Genomic DNA, 20,321 nt, shown 5'->3' on the forward strand with positions numbered 1-20,321 from the left:
CAGCAGATAAGGCCATCAGCACCATACAGACGGTCAATATTGTTCCACTTCTTTCGCCCTTGCAGGTGTCAACCCCCCCCTCCCAAAATTAAAAAGGAGAAGAAAAAAGAAGAAGGCAAAATTGGACTGATCATGGTTTGCATAAAGTGTTTGGACCTTTGAAAGGAAGTGGACTTCATCGATCGAACACATCCAAGTCTCCCTCCTGGTAGCTTGTTTGTGTCACTGATTCCCTTTTGAGAACTGAGGCTGGTGGTGTTGTCCTAGCTGGGAGTAAATCTCTGTGGTCTGTCTGTGGTTGTGAGGCTCACAGGCTTCTCTGCGTCATCTGCAATCTGGCTCATCAGATGACCACTTTTTTCTTTTTTACTTCTCCCTCTCCAAACAATAGTAGTAAAACAACACACACACACACACACACACACACACACACACACACACACACACACACACACACACACACACACACACACACACACACACACACACACACACACACACACACACACACACACACACACACACACACACACACACACACACACACACACACACACACACACACACACAACAAATGTCTGCTCTCAGTCTTGCGTGACGAGAGCTAGGCTGGCAAAGATCACAGAGGTTAAACCAGAGGAAGGCATCACTTGGAAAAGGCAATGTGGCGTTAAGGGACTAAGTGTGCCTGCTCTCTGAGTGCATCTGAACGTGGCTGGCAGGGCCGTCTTGTTGACTGGCTGGCGCTGCAGGGCTCGGGGTGTAAGGTGGCGGGGCTTCACTTATACTAAGCGAGTCTCCTCCCTCAGGGAGAAGCAGGGCGGTGCAGGGAGGAGGGCGAGACGCGTCGCTCTCATCACTCTGGGCACACTCACTGTATGGAGGAGGCTTCAGGTCCTCAGCTGTACAGGGGAGACAGGGGAGACATCGATCCAGTTTACAATGAGCAAACCAAATAAAAGTCAAGCGCTTATGCTTTAGTGCCCGAGGTGAAGGATCAATTCTTGAACATAAACCTCACACATAACATACTTGCTGAGAATTACAATAACTATGCACGTGCCAAAATCAGAAAACAAAAGAATCACTGACAAGAGATGAGAACCACTTAAGACTTGCGTCACAGTTGAAATGTCACCACTTCCATCGTTCAGTAACCACATCCTGGTGTTACTGCAACCACTGAAGGAGATTTAACTGGCTGCACAAGGGGGCACTTATAATACACACAGTCTCAAAATAGAGCCACCGCAGACGTAACACGATGCGTACAAAAGGTGGACTAATAAATGGTAAATGGTGCATTTGTATAGTGCCTTTGTCCAAGGCGCTTTACCCATTCACACACTCATTCATACACCGATGGCAGAGGAAACCATGCAAGGCATCAACCTGCTCACCGGGAGCAACTAGGGGTTCAGAGTCTTGCTCAAGGACTCTTCGACACCAACTCTGGGGAAGCCCGGATTCGAACTGGGAACCCTTTGGGAACCCTCTGTGTTCTAATGACGGTTTCTCTACCCCTGAGCCAATGCCGCCCCAACACCGACTAATGAGACAGACCCAAAGACTCTGCGAAAGAACCTGGGACAGCATGGGCCTCCGTAGCAAAAATGTATGCTTCATACAACAAGTTGCAAGTCAATGCTGTCGGGCAGAAACCTTGTCTCTTCTCTGCTTTATCATAAATTAATGTCTGACTTCGTCATACTACCGTTACCGTGTGACAAAAGGTTGAAAAAATAGCAGATCTACAAACTCACACCACCGTTAAAATGAAAGTTTTTAAGTTTGACCGTGGGTTTAATAAACTTCTAACAAAGCATTAACAAGACCTTGCTTATTGTAAATCGCTCTGGATTAAGAGTGTCTGCTAAGAGCCTAAATTGTAAATATCTATCCATTGGAAAACAGGTTATTTTCCCCATTACATTAATAGGTTTTGGACATACAAATTTACAGTCCCGACAGCTAGAAAGTAAAATAAGGCAAACAAACAAAAAACAGAAGTCTGTCGTCATTGGAGATTTGAGGAAGGTCACCCACAGTATGGGTGCCCTTGCTCGTTTCCTTCTCCCTTCTTGGAACGCTGCTCTGAGTTAAATAGACAAGAGCATCAGTGGTTAGAGGGATTAAATAAAAAAGAAAGACCAGTGAAGAGGAAAGACTTGGCTTGCTGAACTGAGAGCTTGCCAAGTTGTGGTATTACGCCTAGAGGAGGGGCGTGGGCCCCTCTTTAAACGGTCTAATTTAAAGTCTAATGTTGCTTCTGTGTTATGACTCTGTTTACAACATGGCTAAATGTACAATGTCTCCGGGGAGGGGTGAAGTGGTTTCATGTTAGAGTAGGTCTTTAGCTATACAAGTGCATTACACATAGCAGATCAAAAGAAAAACGAAATAAATTAAAACAACGTACGTTTTAAATGTGTAGAATGACAGTGAGGAAAGGAGGAGATGATGATGGTGAGCTAGATTTACTGTATGCTTCAACAACAAAGCGAGACAAAGAGCTATATTTTTGTCCATGCCTTAACCCTACCAGTGCCAGCCCCTAGATGGCGCCAAAGAATGCCAAGCTTTCTCCCATAGGCGAGCGCATTAGCATCCGGGGACTCACGTTGCAGTGACGCGCATGCTCACGTTCGTGCACGTCATGGAAAGGTCCCGGATGAAAATGGCTACAGAATAGCTATTAGCATTTTGTCATTTAAAAGATCATTTTTAGGAGATTTCGCCGTAAATAAACCTCGCGCCGCATCCCTAAAAACACAATCCAGAGATATGGGCCTCCAAAGATGTGGTTTTTCATTGGATTTGGCGGCGATTCGCGGCAACGTTACTCGCTAACGGCCGGCCAGGGGGGCGGCCGGATTTTGAACACTGGATTGAAAATTTAGGCCCAGGCTTCAGAAGGCATCGGATCATTTTATTCATTTCATTAAAAAAGCCGAACATGTTCGGGATAGGCACACTGGACGTTGTTCCGGAAGCGGCGCTGAACATTCGGTGAACATTGGGGGGCTCAAAAATGTATTTTAAACCATTTTTAATGGAATATATCGTCGGACCATGTAAAATGGCTAGCTGGCTAGCGTAGGACGAGCCAGGACCACCCACGGCTCTACAAGCAGCTCAGGGTAAGTCAATTAATAAAAAAAAATTGTATTGGATTGAAATAAAGCCGAACATGTTCGGGATAGGCACAGAATGAGTTAAATGGCCTTTTTTACTATTTAGAAAAACATTTTAAAATAATTTAACTAGCCGATCTACATCGACACGTTGTGAGCTTGTAGATCGGTTATTTGAAGTATTTTAAAATGTTTTTCAAAATAGTAAAAAAGGGCAAAAAAAAAAAGAGCACAGCAGAGCAGATGGTCAACTAATACAAACTGATAATTTCTCATCTTTATTAGACCCTTTATGCCTGCTTTTTGGATTCAGTCCATTTTGCTAAACCAGGCTAAGGATCACATAATGTCATGGTGGTCTAAACCTAGCATGTAGGGTAACAATAAAAGTATACCGGTAACTGAAATGTATTTTAGTTTTGAAATACTGTGTGCTGCTTATGTTCATATATGGAAAAAATTTTTTCTAATTTCAAAATATTTCTAGGTGTTTCATGAGTGTGGGAACCCTAAAAATCCCTCGCGGCAGGGATCTTAAAAAAAAAAAAAAAAAAAAAAAACTAACAGGAAATGCCCATCCCTAGCACAAACGTTGCAGACCTTTGTCAGTCACTTTTGTGTTTGAACACCTTTGAACAGGTGAATTGTTCCATCTTGTTGATTTATCTCACACCTGGACTCAACACATGTCTTAGATACAGACTACTCGTATAAAACGTATCAAACATGTGATTTTGTTCTCGAAAGATAAGCGTGATTACATAAACAACCCCCATCAAGTGCTGAGTGTTGGATTCGTTGGATCAATGGGGAGGACAAAGAAGTGAATGAGTGATCACTCCTCCTAGTTGAAAACACGTTGTCATCTTTGACGAGCAAACGAGCAAACTTCCTCACTGAAGCATAAATCAGGCTTTAGTCCACTGTCAAGGTGCCGTCCCTGATCTAAATTAAGACAGATAAGCTGCAGGGTGGAAGTTTCATTATGAGTCGTGACTGCTGTCTCAAATAGGGCATTATAACCATATCCTGACTTGAAAAGGAGAACAAAGGGATGTGTGTGTGTTTCCAAAAAGAGAAGGAAACGGTGGGTGCTTGGTGTTAACCCTCATGCGTTTGCAGTTGCATGCGTTACCTCCAGAGACTGCCTCGTATGGCGGAGGCATGTCCAGGTGAGAGAATGATGCAGCTGGTGGCGGCAGGGAGGTGGAGGGTTCCTCTATTGACCCTTCATCCTGGACACCATACCAACTAGGCCAGATGGATGTTTGCTGCAGAGAGAGAGAGAGGGGACAGAGACAATGATTTATACACGCAGAAGCAAAAAGAGGAAGATTATTAAAGGGATTAACCTCACGCATAATGCACACAGACACATTACAATATACAAATGCACGTAGGGGTGCTGGTTGAAACAGTAAATGAAACTGAATGTTCCCCCCATGATGCCCCGGGACACCCTCATGATGGCGCCGGGCTGGCTGGCGGGCCGTCTGAGGCTCTGTGCCCTCCTGCTGTTTGTTCTCCTGTTAGCGTCTGTCACAAGGACCATCGACTCTCTCCTGGTCTATGACCGCCTGGAGCTATTGAAAATCAAGGCTACCGTGGACTGTCTGGTGGTACTATCTGGCCATGATGAACAAAGGAGCTTTGTACCCCCTCATTTAGCGGACATCCCGCTTACCTTTTGCATGCAAAGGACTCACCTTCCCGGAGGTGCAAACGTCACCGACGCAGAGGGACTCGAGCTGGCCGGCTAGTGCGGCTAAAAGCCTGGCTTGCAATTGCTACAGAATCGGCTCTGCCTTCCCGCGGCAGTTTCCCCGCGGCTGTTTTCCCGTGGCGCCTTCCCGCGGCAGTTTTCCCGCAGCAGTTTCTCCGTGGCGCCCCACCGGACTACGGAGCCTGTCTCGGCCGCCTCTCCTCCCGCCGACCCTGCGCCCTGGTCCGTACCTGGCTGTTACCAGTCGCTGACCCCTACGAAGAGCTCAACGGGCTGCGCTCGGTTCTGCCTCGCCCCCGGCGTCGCGGCGGAGTGAATCACGGCAACCTCAAGCCGCTGAGCAGGGCGGCTCGCGCGGCTAACACCACCGTGAGTACCGCTACAACTAAATGTGCGCTGCTGAACTCGAGATCATTGACTAACAAGACATTTATTCTGAATGCTCTGTTCTCCTCACACACGTTGGATATTCTCTTTGTGACAAAGACCTGGATAAAACCGGGTGAGTCGGCTGCCTTCACCGTACTGTTACCTCCTGACTGTACTGTTATAAACTCTCCTAGGATGACAGGTCGCGCAGGAGGAATAGCAACGATCTTTAAAAACAGCCTGTACTGTAAGCTCTTGGCACCGCTGTCATTCTCCTCCTTTGAAGTAAGTCTGTTTGAGCTGCGTCACTCTGACCGGATTCTATGTGCGGTGATTTATCGGCCGCCGAAATACGATAAGGACGTTATAAAGGACTTTTGTGATTTCTTGGCTGGTGTTAAATGATTAATTGTTGGAGATCTGAACGTTAATGTTTGCTGTATCTCTAAGCCACTGGCTAAAGATTTCCTGGATGTACTTGATGATTTTAACCTTGTTCAGCATGTCACTGAGCCTACACATGAGCGCGGGCACACGCTAGATCTTGACATATCTCTTGGCTTGCTCATTTCTAATGTTCAGGTTTGTGCTCCAGTTCGCTCTGATCATTTTCCTGTATTCTTTGATTTTACACTGCCCTGTGACACTTATAACTCTTGCGTTCCGCCACGTCAGTGCCGTGTGTTGAAACCCGCTACTGCAATTCTTTTACGACAAAGTATAAAATAACGTTTCAGTGGTTAATCGATTAATTAATTCTCGATTATTCGATTAATCAAAAAAGGTTATCAATGAATAATCACTATGAAAATAATTGATAGTTGCAGGCCTAAACACATGTGCTCATTAGAGTAATGCGCACATATTTGTGCTTGCAAAGCAAACAGTAGATGCTTTCACAGCAGCAAATGATCATAAGACAGTTAGTGGGACAGTTGGCCAGGCTGGTTATACTGCAGTCTCTTCAGTCTTCTGTGAACACACATGGGAGTCATGGTAACTTGTTCCTCTCAACTCTTTGCTATAGGCCAAGATCAACAAGCACAATGAAAACCATGCAGAACAAAATTATAGGGCTGTATCCTTGATGGATAACAGGGCTTTGATAAGAGCCAGGCCGTTTTGGCCGTTATGTCGGCCAAACACAGGTATCGACAATTTTGCATGTGTACCAATTGTATTAACTTCAAACCTGGGGGTCTTTATTTTATTTACTTAAAAAAGCAGATCTATGATGTGCGTTTTTATGTGAGTTCAGACAAATCAACTGAGCATCAGAGCCTGAGATAGTAAATCATACGAAGGCCACAATGGCCAAAAGCTAAAAACATGAAAGTGGTCAAAAGTTAAGGGCAACAGTCTTCACATTGTTTTTTGCTTTGCTTTGATTTAAATGAGATGGGAAGTCCCTTGACAGAGCTTAATTTCCATGGCTTCCTTGGTGTGTGATGTAGTAGTACAAGAAAAGAAATAACTTTACAAAACACAAGACCATTCTTCATGTGCCACCAGTCTAGGCGCATCACCCCCGGCCCAAATGTTAATTGTACATATCTTTCATTCTTATTACAACACGTATATTATGTTTGCTTGTATATTATGTTTTTTGCATATTATTGTTAAATGTCTCGATGAATAGAATCACACAGGACCTTAATGGAAACAAGCCCTGAGGGCTTATCCGGGTCATCCTTTTAGCATTCTTTTGTATAATCTGTGCCACCGTGCCTTATTTTGCAAACTGTTAATAAAGTATTTAATCAATCAAACCAAGGCAACTGTGCGGGCAAAACACTTTTGTTTTCAAATTATCTCATCTGAGATCAACAAGATGTTCAAAGATGCTCTAATGAGTGATACTACCTCAATTCTAACTTCTAATAATACGTTTGATTCATGAGACTGGAGAGGGACTAAGAGAGACAGTGAGAGGTTAGGGAGGGAGAAAGAGAGAGAGAGATAGGCTGGCGTTTCTCCAGGGAACTATCAGAGCACCAGGATATTGACGACCAGGGGGCTGCAAATTCCATTAAAATCTAAACAGGGAACATTACACACAGTCAAGGAGGCAAGGAGAGGACAGGACACGAGAGGAGAGGAGAAGTAAGTGGAAAAGAAGTGTGTAGGGCGATTCCGAAAGCCAACCATATGCAAATCAAGAAGGTAGTGATGGCCAAATGAGCAGCCAGGAGAGTGGGTGGCCTTGTGCATCGACGAGTATGGCGTCCAGGCTGGCAAGCCATGGTAGGTCGTGTAATAATCAAGAGTGGGTATAACCCGTTTTGAAGTTTAGTTAGCAGGCTGGATAGATATATAATGTAACCAGAATGGTACGTGTAGGGATGTACGATATTTACATTTTGGTCGATAATCCTATAACGAATTACCGGTAATTGCATGGTCAAATTGATCGATACCTATATTGTAATACAATACCGTCATACAGTAACTGTGATTTTGCATGCGGTTGCAAAAGTTTTAACATTGCATTCTAATTACCTGATTTATTAGGCCTTCTGATGGACATATTAGTTCAAAGAACTTAAGACTTTATAAAAATGAAACATCTACTTAACATTTTTCCAACTTGTTTGCCTTTATTTGTTCAACAGGTAGACCCACTTAAAAGATTTCCCAGAAGACATTGATTTAATCTGCTGCCTTCAATTATCACAATAGGCTTTTTCAGCTCCACGCGCAATCATAAATATTGCAATATGGAAGCTAAAAATAACAGGATTATTTTCCGAAGCAAATTTGACAAAAATTGCATTATTATCAGCCGATACAATCACAGATTAATCGTGCATCCCTAGCTGCAAGTGGATGCACCGTTACTTTGCATATGGTTGGCTTCGGAAAACAATACACTGGAAGACAAAGCCTGAAAGCAAGAGGAATGAGAAGAATGTGAGGGGGAAGTCAGCAGGATTGATAAGAGACTAAAGTGTAGGGGGACAAAGAAACGGTAAGGTGGGTGAGGGGACGTGCGTGCGGGAAGGAGGTGAGCCAGTTATACAGGACTGCGTTGGCCAGCAACAGGTCATTAAACCTGGGCAGGGTGTGGCGGACGAGCACAACTGGACTGAAATGCTTTCAAATGCTGCTGTTTAGAACCTCAGTTTGAAATAGTTACCGTTTGCGGTTGTTTAAATCTACATAAATTCGTTTTGAAAAGAAAGCGTGACGAAACCATGCAGAAGATGGTCAAAGAAATGTTTTGCCTTTGTGATTTCAAACACTAATCCACAAAAAGGACATTATGGCAAACCAAACATAAAACAACCACTCACGTTATTGCTGAGTCTTGAACTAAGACCCGAAGACAGAAATCTCCTCATTACGGCTTTATTTATTTTTCTAAGATTGGGGTATTTCCTGTTGCACAAGAATTCCATGCTATCCTAAAAATAAACCTGGCCTTAGGTCTCTCTGTAAAACAAACAAAGAGGAAAAAACACTAAAGGCTGAAACAGGGCGCGGTTTGATTAAGCACATTTTTTAAATTGACTTTTAGGTTTATGTTCTGATTTCATCCTCTATCTAATCTCAACTGTGTAGATTTGGGTAGCTAAACAAACTACAACAAATTAGATCACACTTGTACAGTATATCTAATCTGTGATTGTAGAATTATTATAACACCCTTTAACTTTTACTTTACCACCCAAAATCCAAATCTGATCCACTCAGATAGTGATTAAACGTTTTCGACTCTTGGGCCCAAAGCATTTTGTAGTGGTCATGGAGTCATGGAGATTGCTTCCAGGTGTATCCGAGAGTGGGCGGTAAAACATTATGTCAACAAAGGAACCTGGTTCCTCTGGCGAGTTCAGCCAGTATCCAACCAGCATGCTTCAGCCATGTTGGTTGGTGACAGGCTCAACTCGCCACAGGCGAACACTGTCCACACAGCGGCGAGGAGTCCAGACTCATCAGTAATAACGTTTAAAGAGGTGGTGCCATAGTTTTGTAATTGTTCAGTTTTATATATGTCTATGGAGTTAACTTTACTCTAATAGACCCTGAGGTGTGGTTATAATATGCAAATATGTTTCCCCGGCCTGTGTATCTTTGGTTTCTCCTGAAAGCTGAAAGCCTCTGAGTCAAAAGGCCCAATTGAAATAATTAGATCTGAGAAAACAACAAGTGGTACTGCTGCAGTGACAGACGGATCTTACGTTTCCACAGGAATGTTTAGGCCTACACCAGTCCTATATGTGTGTTTACTGATCGCGCTGGCACAAAACTTTCACACCCCTGGGCTAAATTTGACAAACTTACTTGATACCACTCCAGTTAAACAAAGCCTCGACTTTTGCACATTCACCATAACTCCCCTCACTGGAAGCACGACTACTCAGAAACTCACGACTTGCAACAGCTCAGATGTCGAAAGGTAAAAAAAACTCAAAAACAAAAAACGGTATGCACAGCCAGAATGTGCCCAAAGGCATGTACACCAGCTACACCTACAAACATGCCCTGGCTGTACCTGACTACAACCCCCACACATCGTTTCTGTAATAACCCACAAACCTGATACAACCTCAACTAGACGCAGATCAGTCATTCCATTCCGAGTGAAAGTGAGTCATCAAAAGTGCATTCTCAAAGAGGAAGTGACACAGAATATATGCAACAGGCCTTTCCCTAATTTGTACTTTTCTGTGTGTGCGGTCTATACTTACACTCTGTCTCTCACACATTTGGTGGAGGTAGGCCCTTCCTCCAACAATGACTATCTGAGCATTGCGTGGGTTGCTCAGGTACGCAGCCAGTTGCCTCTGTCTCGACCGGTACCAGCAGACATAGAAGAATATCTTGATGATGATGAATACAATGACCACTCTAAAAAAAACAAGAAGCAGAGAGAGTGAGGGCGAGGGGGTCGGTAACCGGAACAGTCGCCCCCTGAGAACATGGGCAAATATATTTACTCGTTTATTTAAGATGCTACAAAACATGTTATAGCCAGTCATTTTGGGGATAAACAAGAAGTTATGGGTAAATGTGTCAAATATGTACCATGCTCAAATCATGTATACTTCACTTCTGACATTTTCCAGAGAATACCTAGTTTTTTAGGCGAATTAAGCGAATATTATACGCATATTCGCGTCGCTATTTGGTTGGTGTGTATGGAAATAGAAAATCGCGAATTCTTCGCCTTTTTGGTTCGCTTATTCACGTCGCTTTCGCTAATTCGCCGATGTGTATGAAGCTTAAGGCTTGCCCACCTGCCCCCGGCAGGTAAATAAAACTTTGGGCAGGTGAAGTTTGCCTTCAGGTTGCCCGACCGTGCTCATTTAAGAGGGGACACAACCGTCTATAAACACAACACCAGATATCTGTCTAAACACCTGAACGTGGCCAGCGTGGGGAAAGTCCTGTTCTGGCGAAGCCCGAACTGGCGAAGTGGGGATTTGTCTCCTACCGTAGCGATCTGGCGAATCGATTGTCCACGACACTGCAAGCGGCGCGAAGGCCAGCGGACCTTGGTCCTGCTCTTCGCCCCCGAGCGCCGCAGGCGCGAGTGGCCGCGAAGAGCGGGCCAGGGCCGCGCGGCCGGCGGAGCGCCGCGCGAGTTACGAAGCCGTGGTGAATGCAATCGTTATATTTATGCCCAGGCCGTAAGGCCTGGGCAAGCGCACGATAAACGCCCTGTCCAGAAGACGTTCGCCAGATCGCTACGGTATCGGACATTTCCCCACTTCGCCAGTTCGGGCTTCGCCTAAAAGGTACGTGCCCCCAGCGTGCTCCGTTTTCTGGTCTGTGGAATGAAACAAGTGTGAAACCATAGACATATTCAATCATAGCTACAGTATGTAGGTATTTGGATTTGGAGGTATTGAGGTATGACATTTGTTGTCGCACAGCCCCAGAAAGTAAAGAAATAAGTGTTGAATTGAGCAGTAATTAAAATCTTACCTATCATTTTATATTGGACGATTTACTTTTCGGGCAAGTGGGCATGACATTCAGGCAAGTAGAACATGACCTGTACTTGCCCGATGGGCAAACTGCCTCTGAGACCTTAGTCTCAACCCCTGTTATTCTTTATTTTATACATAACAAAAAGCCAATTAACGTTTAGGTGCACTGGGCCAGTGTTCAGGTGGGTGGGCTTCATCTGTCTGACACAAAGACAACTCAAAATGTGAGAGGGGAAATTCTTATTGTGCAACAATACTTACATGTACCAGTACAACTCCATGTTTGTGAGATCCCAATCACTGAACACCGTGGCTCATAGTCAGTCACCAACTTATCCCTGTAGTGGGATCAAAAGTAGTTTCGACAAAAGGTTTTCCGGAAACTAGGTACAATACCTTAATATCACATTATTACATATACACTAACTCATTCTCATCTTAACAAAACAATCCATCACTGACCGGCAGTGGTGGGAAAAGCAATCACTGGTTTTACATGTGTAAAAGTATCAATACTGCAATGTAGAAATACAAGTATCTGTCCGGAATTCAAACTTTACTTTAGTAAAAGTACAAAAGTATTGGCATCAAAATGTACTTTAAGTACCAAAAGTAAAAGTACTTATTATGCAGAATGTCCAATTTCAAGTTTCAAATGTAAAAAAAAAAAGAAAAAGAAAACTTTTGAAAATAGCAGATCTCCAAGGTCATGCATGTGAGATTGTAGGTTCAAATGGAGCTTGAGTGGTTAATGTACGTTTTGAAATAATAATCAATATCTACAAAGTAACAAGTAAAGTTGTCAATGATTGTAGTAGTGGCGTAAAATGTATAATATTTGCCTCTGAGATGTAGAGTAGAGGAGTAGAAGTAAAAGTATTGGAAATACTCAAGTAAAGTAAAAAAAAGAAAAAAGAAAAAAAAACTCAAAATTGTACTAAGTGCAGTCCGTAAACCTGCTTGGTTACTTTACACTAACCACTAACCAGAGGCAGCTCCACTAATCATCATCAGCGTAGATTTAACACTAAACAAGGCGCTAACTCGTTCTCCTGCTATACCATCAACATGTGGAACGCCCTTCCACAAGCCCTAAAGGAGAGCAAATCCCTAGCCTCCTTCAAAATTGGTATGAAAAGTCACCTTCAGACAGCAGCTACCCGTGACTTGTAAATAGACTAAGCCCCCATGCTCCCCCCCCCCCCTTTTTCTTTGTATTCTGCCTTTTGTATTTGATGTTATGCTTTTGAAACTGATATTATCCTAGATAAAGTACTATGTTCTATCCGTCTGTCTTTCAATGTTATATGAGATACTTAAAGTGTGGTTCCTGTGGAAATAAGCCTCGGCTTTCTAGGATCTCCTTTTAGTTGACCTTGTACCAGTGATTTGTACTGTCATGAAACTGTACTTTTTTCTATTGCAAACTTCTAATAAATTCTTCAATCAATCAATCAAACACCAGTGTTTCTCAAAGTGGATTTCAGGGACTCTCTAGGTTCCTTTGTAGGGGTCTAAATTGATCCTTACAAGTCTGTAACTTTGACAGTGTACAAATGGCACCAAATGGACCCGTTAGTGTCAAAGTTAAGGGGAGACCTTTAAATTTCCAAGTTTGAGAACCACTGCTTTACACACCACTGGTAACAAAGAACTACTAATAAGTTACATAGCAAGTGAAACAACTGTAAAGCTGGCTTGTTTGCCAACACAGTGAGGTTTTATGGTTAAGAGAATTCAGGTTTGAGGTCAACTTACCAGGTCGACGAGCCGAGCACAGCTTTTATCCTGAGCTAACTTGTAGTAGGTGTCTCATTTCTCTTTCGTTTACCAGCGGGACTTCTTCGGCCAAAAAAACAAACACAGCTTCAGCTAGCTATGCTATGGCTTTAGCAGGCCAGGCCACAACAACATCAATAACAACAACACCACATGAGAAACACAGCGAACGGACTGGATAGTTTAAGTTATTGTTATATGTAATACTACTTGTCATTACACTAAATATTACCGTTAACTTTTCAGGTGAGGTGTAAAAACAGTTAGCAGTTAACGGGTAAAGATGTTCACTCACTACTACTCTCAACGAGTCTAGCTAACTTAACTAGCGTAGCACGCACTCAGTCCTGTTGTGTGTACGCACGCGTCGCTCTTCTTCCTTGCGCTCACACAATGCTGTACTACAGTACTGGCTCAAAAGTGGGCGGAGATCCGTTACGCCGCAATCGGTGACCCATCGAACACAGTGTATGAGCCCAGAGTTTGACTTATAAATGAAGATGTGTTTATTACAAAATAAATTACAAATAAATAAATAAGTGAGCCCAGCGTTCGCTTTATTCAGAATGAAATACTGGTACATCAAAAAATGAAAATAACATTTAAATAAATACAACAAAAAATATATATACGCATATATACGCAATATATATACGCATATATAAAACGCATTCAAATTACGGTCAATAATGGTAGCCTGGTCTGGAATGTAATGACCATTTTGTATAATAATCAGTCGGTGCCGTGTGATGCACAATTATGAATGTTTTTGATATTTGTGTTAATAGGATGTCAAATTAAGAAATGTTTTCCTCATAAAACTAAATTAAAAAACGAAACGAAAACGAACGGAGACACAGAATTCGATAGGTGACCAATGTTATTGTAAAACCTGGAAAGTTGTGCATGGAAAACATGTGATGCAGTCTGCAGGGTAGTAGGAGAGAAGCCCCTTCTGTCAAAATGTAGGTACTGCACTGAAGTCATTACCATTAGTGAATTGTTTATTGCTCCATTTTACACACTATTAAAATTAAAAGCTGCAATAGCATTTACTTTTTGCTGCTTTAGTACCATTGATACTCCATTGTGTGACAGTCACTGGCCGAAAATAGACGATCTACAAGCATACTCTGAGCTTAGTTGTAATCCTGGGCACAATCTCCCTCTGCCAACTTGGGGAGAGCCCCGACCTGGGCTCATGCTTCCTTGAGTTCCTTCAAAGCATGAGTGAGCAGCAGGCCGCTTCGAGTCGCTAGGGTTGGGATCCGGAATCGGAGGAACCGAAGGAAAAGGATTCAACATTGAGGAATCGGTTCCATCACATTTGGAACCGTTTCCAGAACCAGTTTTATCACTGGCAGAGCTGGTAATGTGGACTTCAAGCCAAGGACCACCATAACTCAGTGTGTACAAATGGAACCAAATGGACACATTACACATTTGGATCCATTTGGAACACGTTATTCCAACCTACCCTAGGGAACACAGGGAGAACATGCAAACTCCACACCGAAAGGCCCTTTCACCAACCCCACTGGGCAATGATGAGGCGGCGGTGAGAACATGCCCCCCGCATCCCTGGTGGGAATCGAACCCGAGACTTTCTAGCTCTGAGGCCAGTCGCTCTGGATTAAGAGCGTCTGCTAAATGCCTAAATTGTAAATTGAGGCAACAGCGCTACTGACTGTGCCACCATGCCCCCTAGATATGCCATTTTAGGTGTTGCACTAAAATATAAGCAAATGACCATGATACGGAAACATAAAAAAGAGGAATGGCAACATCTTTGTTAAATCCAAGTTTGTTGTTGGTATTCAAATATGCACATAGACAAAAATAAGTCAGAAACAATACCTGTATATTTAACAATTTATTACAACTCTTGTAAAGCCTCGCTCAAGATTGGGGGTATGATGAAAACGAAAAGTAAAAGACACTATTTTCAATGCAGTTGTGATTCTGGGCAAACGAGTGTAAGAAATCTTTCTCAAATTGGATCCAACAACAGCACACATACATATACAATACAATTCAAGATTTTGTTCACCACAAAGATCATGTGATTTACAAAAGGTCTGCCACCAAAGCCTATTGTTCAAATAGTTTTTAAAGCAGGTTGCACAATATTTCTCTGAATCCCCCAATCATTGCTTCTATTTAACCATAGAAGATACTGATAACGTGAACTATTTGGCAAGGCTGTCTTTTAGACACAAATTATTTTAAACTTAGTTCAGACTCAGACCCCACTAGTATTAGACTGAGTGTGAGGGTATTAGTACTGTAGCATTCAACAGAATAAACATTTTGTCCCAACCATGTTATCCGTCAAGCAATGCTCGAGCCTACATTTAAGCGGAGCAGCACCCCAGCCTGGTCGTCACTGTCAGACATATCGGTTATCCTCTATGATGATGGTCCGTCGCGGGTAGGAGTCTACTTCCACGAATATGTAACGAAACTCATACCTTCCTGTTTCAGGATTCTGCAAAGGACAAAAGTACATATTACATTACATAAAATATGTTTTTATCCAAACCATCTTAGTTGCATAATTGCTAAGCTTTTGGACCCCGGTATATATAAATAATCACTGAGAGGGGGTAAAAAAAAAAAGACTGAGAGAACCTCTTTTGATTCTGAATGAACAGTTCCTTTGCGGCCTGGTTCTGAGCCCTCGATGTAAAACTTGAGTCTCATGTACTTCAGCCCGTCCTTCTGGTACTCCAGATGACTATGGTAACACACACACACACACACACACACACACACACACACACACACACACACACACACACACACACACACACACACACACACACACACACACACACACACACACACACACACACACACACACACACACACACACACACACACAAATGTGGTTACACCTACCACACATTTCTGTTGCACACCTACTATTAAGGCATTACACCTACAATGGCACACTTAGAGCTACCAGACTGCAATCACATAATTGGCACTGTTCCTTTTTTGACTAACACTAAACAAGTAAAGTACAGATTCACAACACTCAAACTATAGAATACTTAAGCACATTACCTAAGTAAATGTACGTCATCTCATTACTGTCCACCACTGCAAATATGGACATGCCTGATGCCTCAATACTGATAATATAGCTGACATTTTGATCAAAGCGACACTATGTCAGCACAATAACCTTACCCCGGCAACACCAGGCAAGCAAATAACAAGGCGAAAAGCGGAAGTGCTGCATTTTCTGCCAATTTTTAGTGAGACAAAATTCCCAGTCAGAATCTAGCTAACATATTAACGGCAATCTTACCTAACTTGCTGTCTCCTTCCTCTGCGGGAGCTCTCACCATAGCACTTTATTGGCTCACCAAATGCACCAATTACCTACAAATTAGAAGAGAAAAAGAAAATGCAATTAAGAAAGACGTTATTTGTTTCATGACTTAATGGCCCGCTAGACTGCAACAACCTAAAAATGGGCATATTGTCATTTCAACGCCATTCTCGCCATTTAAAATCTGTTGTCAAACAGACAGTAAACAATAAAAATGAGGACCAATGCCTTTTTAACCCTACCAGTGCCAGCCCCTAGATGGCGCCAAAGAATGCCAAGCTTTCTCCCATCGGCGAGCGCATTAGCATCCGGGGACTCACGTTGCAGTGACGCGCGTGCTCACGTTCGTGCACGTCATGGAAAGGTCCCGGATGAAAATGGTTACAGAATAGCTATTAGCATTTTGTCATTTAAAAGATCATTTTTAGGCGATTTCACCGTAAATAAACCTCGCGCCACATCCCTAAAAACACAATCCAGAGATATGGGCCTCCAAAGATGTGGTTTTTCATTGGATTTGGCGGCGATTCGCGGCAACGTTCGCGGCTAACGGCCGGCCGGGGGGCTCCCGGATTTCGATCACTGGCTTGAAAATTTAGGCCCAGGCTTCAGAAGGCCTCGGATCATTTTATTCATTTCATTAAAAAAGCCGAACATGTTCGGGATAGGCACACTGGACGTCGTTCCGGAAGCGGCGCTGAACATTCAGTGAACATTGGGGGGCTCAAAAATGTATTTTAAACCCTTTTTAATGGAATATATCGTCGGACCATGTAAAATGGCTAGCTGGCTAGCGTAGGACGAGCCAGGACCACCCACGACTCTACAAGCAGCTCAGGGTAAGTGAATTAATAAAAAAAAAATTGTATTGGATTGAAATAAAGCCGAACATGTTCGGGATAGGCACAGAATGAGTTAAAAAGGAAGTCCAAGAAAGACAAAACATTATGTTAAATTAAAAAGACAGGCCGGTTGGTATTTCACAGGCTTAAGCTCAATTATGTACTTGCATATAACGAAACGAGCAGATCTACAACAAATAATGATGCGACATGTGACCTTGTAAATCGGCAATATTCAACACGCAACAGGGAGCACAACCAAGTATAAATCAGGAAATACAGTACCTCTGGATGTAACCTGACTAGGTCAAACGCTTTCCCGTAGATTTTGTTTGGGCTTGATGAAGAGAACAGCTCCTGGAAGACCACATATAGCAATCCCCCTAAAAAAAGAGTGCAAGTACAAGTATTTTATCAACATGTGTCAATCTAGATGAGACCTCAAAATATACTGTATGATAATGATAATGGATTTTATTTATATAGCACCTTTCAAAACAAAGTTACAAAGTGCTGCACTTAGCAAGGTTAAAAACAACATACGACCTAGCAAAAACGCGCCCAGGATATCGAGGTTAGTATTTAAGCGGGCCAAGGGGCCTTATTTGAGGACCTAAGGATGCGCCCTGACTCATGATAGGGGAGCATAAGAATATAGGTTTGATGAGCAGTACTATATACAGTAACTCATCATCTAGTTCATGAGGCTACATGGATGAATGGTAGCCCATTATGTATGTGTTCATTGAAGGATTGTTGATTGAAATGTGTTTAGTGCTGCTGTCAGTGCCATCCCATGATTCCAATTTCCAATCATGTACAGAGACATTGCACACAACTAAATATACGTATTCTGACAGAACATTTAAACGGTTATGATTACTAGATGACCTGGGCATTCACAGCTACAAAAACACTCATCTAAACACGTGTACACTTAATACTGTATGTATGGGGCACACAAATTCATAGGTGTTATTCCAATTACACTGCACTAACTGCAACATACCCATGTCAATTTGTGTGCACATACAAACACGTGTTTGTTTGTTTTTGCAAGAACTTTCAAATGAATATGATAGCAGCTAGATCATTACACACAAAGCACTACAATTTAGAATGCATTGAGTGTTTTATGGCTATATAGAATACATGCAATGTATGGGATAAGCTCTTTCTATGGCTAGGATGGATGGCAGCTTTTTTAAAGTCACCCCACAAGGCATTTGCACCATCTTGGCAGTCACCTGTTACTCCGAGTCCGATGAGTACCACTATGAAGTAGGTGAAATCTCTGCCTGCGTCCTTTACTGTCAGTGGGAGGGAGACAGATAATTGCAGACTTCAGATAAACATAATAATTATTACACTTGCGTAATACTATCAAAGTGTTAGAGCACTGCAGCTGTTAAGGCTAATCATTATCTTATGTGGCCAGTGGTGTAAAGTATCCAAGTACATTTACTCAAGTACTGTACTTAAGTAAAATGTTGAGGTATTTGTACTTTACTTGAGTATTTCCAATTTCCAAAACTTTTACTTCTACTCCACTACATCTCGGATCCAATTATTGTACTTATACTCCACTACAATTATTTGAAAACTTTAGTTCCTAGTTACTTTGCAGAGATAAATTAATGTATACTATTATAAACATACATTAACCAATTTATCTCCACTTTATACCTCGGCTATTTGAAAATAGCCGATCTACAAGCTCATTGTGAGCTTGTAGATCTGCTATTTTCAAAAAATGTATAGGCCTACTTTTACTTTTGGTGCTTTAAGTATATTATGACTTCAATACTTTTGTACTTTTTGAATTACAGGTACAGTACAAGTAGTCTACTGTACAAGTACATTTTGAACTCCGGACTTTAACTTGTAACAGTAGAGCCAGGGTCTTCAACAGGGGGTCCGGAACCCCTAGGGGGTCCTTAGAGTTACTATAGGGGGTCCTCCAAATCTTTGTGATAGAAACCTTTTTCTTCTTTTTTTTATATTAACCACTTGAACCCTATAGTGTCCTTATTTTGAGAACTTTAGCCAAAAATAGCAGATCTACAAGCTCAAGTGGTTAAATATCTGAAAACACAAATTAACATGAATCCAAAATACACTGATGATGATTGTGCTGTCAAACAATGAAACTATATGGAATCTATGATAAGGTTGTGGGGGTCCCTGCTTCATCTCTCTCAACTAAGGGGTCCCTTGGCCTGAAAACTTTGAAGACCCCTGTAGTAGAGTATTTGTATTTCTACATTGCAGTATTGATACTTAACATTTTTACTTTTTCCACCACTGGGCTTACCCTTTTGTGCAGCCGAAACGTTTGGCGTTACGCGTTGGTACTTGGAAACGGACATCTGCCCAGTATCGTCTCTCTCTTCAGGGCTGCTTTTATTACCAAGCACAGAGTCGAGAGAGATGCCCCGTATTTGTACGACATTACTGTTGCCTCCGGCAGGTGAAGAAGAAGTACCATCTGTGTTTCTGAAGAAGAGGATTCCTGGTGTCGTCGTTGTAGATGCAGTCCACTGCTTCTGCTGCATGAGCAACCTGATCTGTGTGTGTCTGCAGCATGTTTGTTGTTGCAAATGTCGGTGCACGGCTTTTATTATCAAAGAACACGCCATGTCTCTCACTCACACAGCAGACACTCTGCTACTCTGTCTGCTCTATCTGCTAGCCTGGACACAAGAGTTTTATGTTGTGGTTTGTCTTACGATCAGTGCACGATGAGGAACAGGTACACCGTGCAATATGACAATATGTGCCATGAATGAATGCGTTCTGATGTGCAGGAAATATAACTATTATTATTATGCTGCATACATGGATATAAACTGTCCTGTCCTGCCACAAATCCTAAATCCAGAGAGCTCTGCCCTCTGAGCATGCCTCTGAGACGCCCAATTATGTCGTCACTCGTCAGACTCAGAACACGGAAGTAGTCACATCATGGGAAATTGAGTTTCTATAACATGGTGTAGTCCAAGGGTCTTCAACAGGGGTCCGGGACCCCTAGAGGGTCCTCAGAGTTACTACAGGGGGTCCTCCAATTCTTTGTGTGATAGAAACTTTTTTTTCTCCTTTTTTATATTAACCACTTGAACCCATAGTGTCCATATTATTCTGGGAACTTCAACAAAAAATAGACGATCTACAAGTTCACAACGCCTCGCAGCGCAAGTT

The 20,321-nt window shown here is 42.5% G+C and overlaps 2 protein-coding genes across 2 annotated transcripts; both read right to left on the reverse strand.

Moving 5' to 3' along the window:
- Positions 1–575: 575 nt before the first annotated feature.
- On the reverse strand, positions 576–13,061 carry LOC308306847 (uncharacterized protein). The gene is made up of 5 exons (XM_080751902.1): positions 12,921–13,061; positions 11,424–11,500; positions 9,918–10,077; positions 4,270–4,405; positions 576–902 (listed from the first exon to the last, which is right to left on the reverse strand). The coding sequence occupies exons 2-5, from the start codon at positions 11,441–11,443 to the stop codon at positions 679–681; spliced, it is 540 nt and encodes a 179-aa protein (XP_080608028.1). The 5' UTR covers positions 11,444–11,500; positions 12,921–13,061; the 3' UTR covers positions 576–678.
- Positions 13,062–14,801: 1,740 nt separating this feature from the next.
- timm21 (translocase of inner mitochondrial membrane 21) lies at positions 14,802–20,003 on the reverse strand. Its single transcript, XM_080751528.1, has 6 exons — positions 19,438–20,003; positions 18,371–18,433; positions 17,409–17,506; positions 16,258–16,331; positions 15,573–15,678; positions 14,802–15,429 (listed from the first exon to the last, which is right to left on the reverse strand). The coding sequence occupies exons 1-6, from the start codon at positions 19,760–19,762 to the stop codon at positions 15,331–15,333; spliced, it is 765 nt and encodes a 254-aa protein (XP_080607654.1). The 5' UTR covers positions 19,763–20,003; the 3' UTR covers positions 14,802–15,330.
- Positions 20,004–20,321: the final 318 nt, after the last annotated feature.

Source organism: Nannobrachium achirus, assembly GCF_963921795.1.
Source record: "Nannobrachium achirus genome assembly, chromosome: 21".
Classification (NCBI taxonomy): Eukaryota; Metazoa; Chordata; class Actinopteri; order Myctophiformes; family Myctophidae; genus Nannobrachium; species Nannobrachium achirus.

Coding starts and splice junctions, on each gene's coding strand:
- timm21 (XM_080751528.1), bottom strand. CDS start 19,762: ATGGCGTGTTCTTTGATAATAAAAGCCGTGCACCGACATTTGCAACAA. Junction 18,434..19,437: donor CGTTTCGGCTGCACAAAAGG/GTAAGCCCAGTG, acceptor TCCCACTGACAG/TAAAGGACGCAGGCAGAGAT. Junction 16,332..17,408: donor TAGTCAGGTTACATCCAGAG/GTACTGTATTTC, acceptor TCTAATTTGTAG/GTAATTGGTGCATTTGGTGA.
- LOC308306847 (XM_080751902.1), bottom strand. CDS start 11,443: ATGGAGTTGTACTGGTACAT. Junction 10,078..11,423: donor ATGGAGTTGTACTGGTACAT/GTAAGTATTGTT, acceptor TGTTTTTTTTAG/AGTGGTCATTGTATTCATCA. Junction 4,406..9,917: donor AAATGTGTGAGAGACAGAGT/GTAAGTATAGAC, acceptor CTCTCTCTGCAG/CAAACATCCATCTGGCCTAG.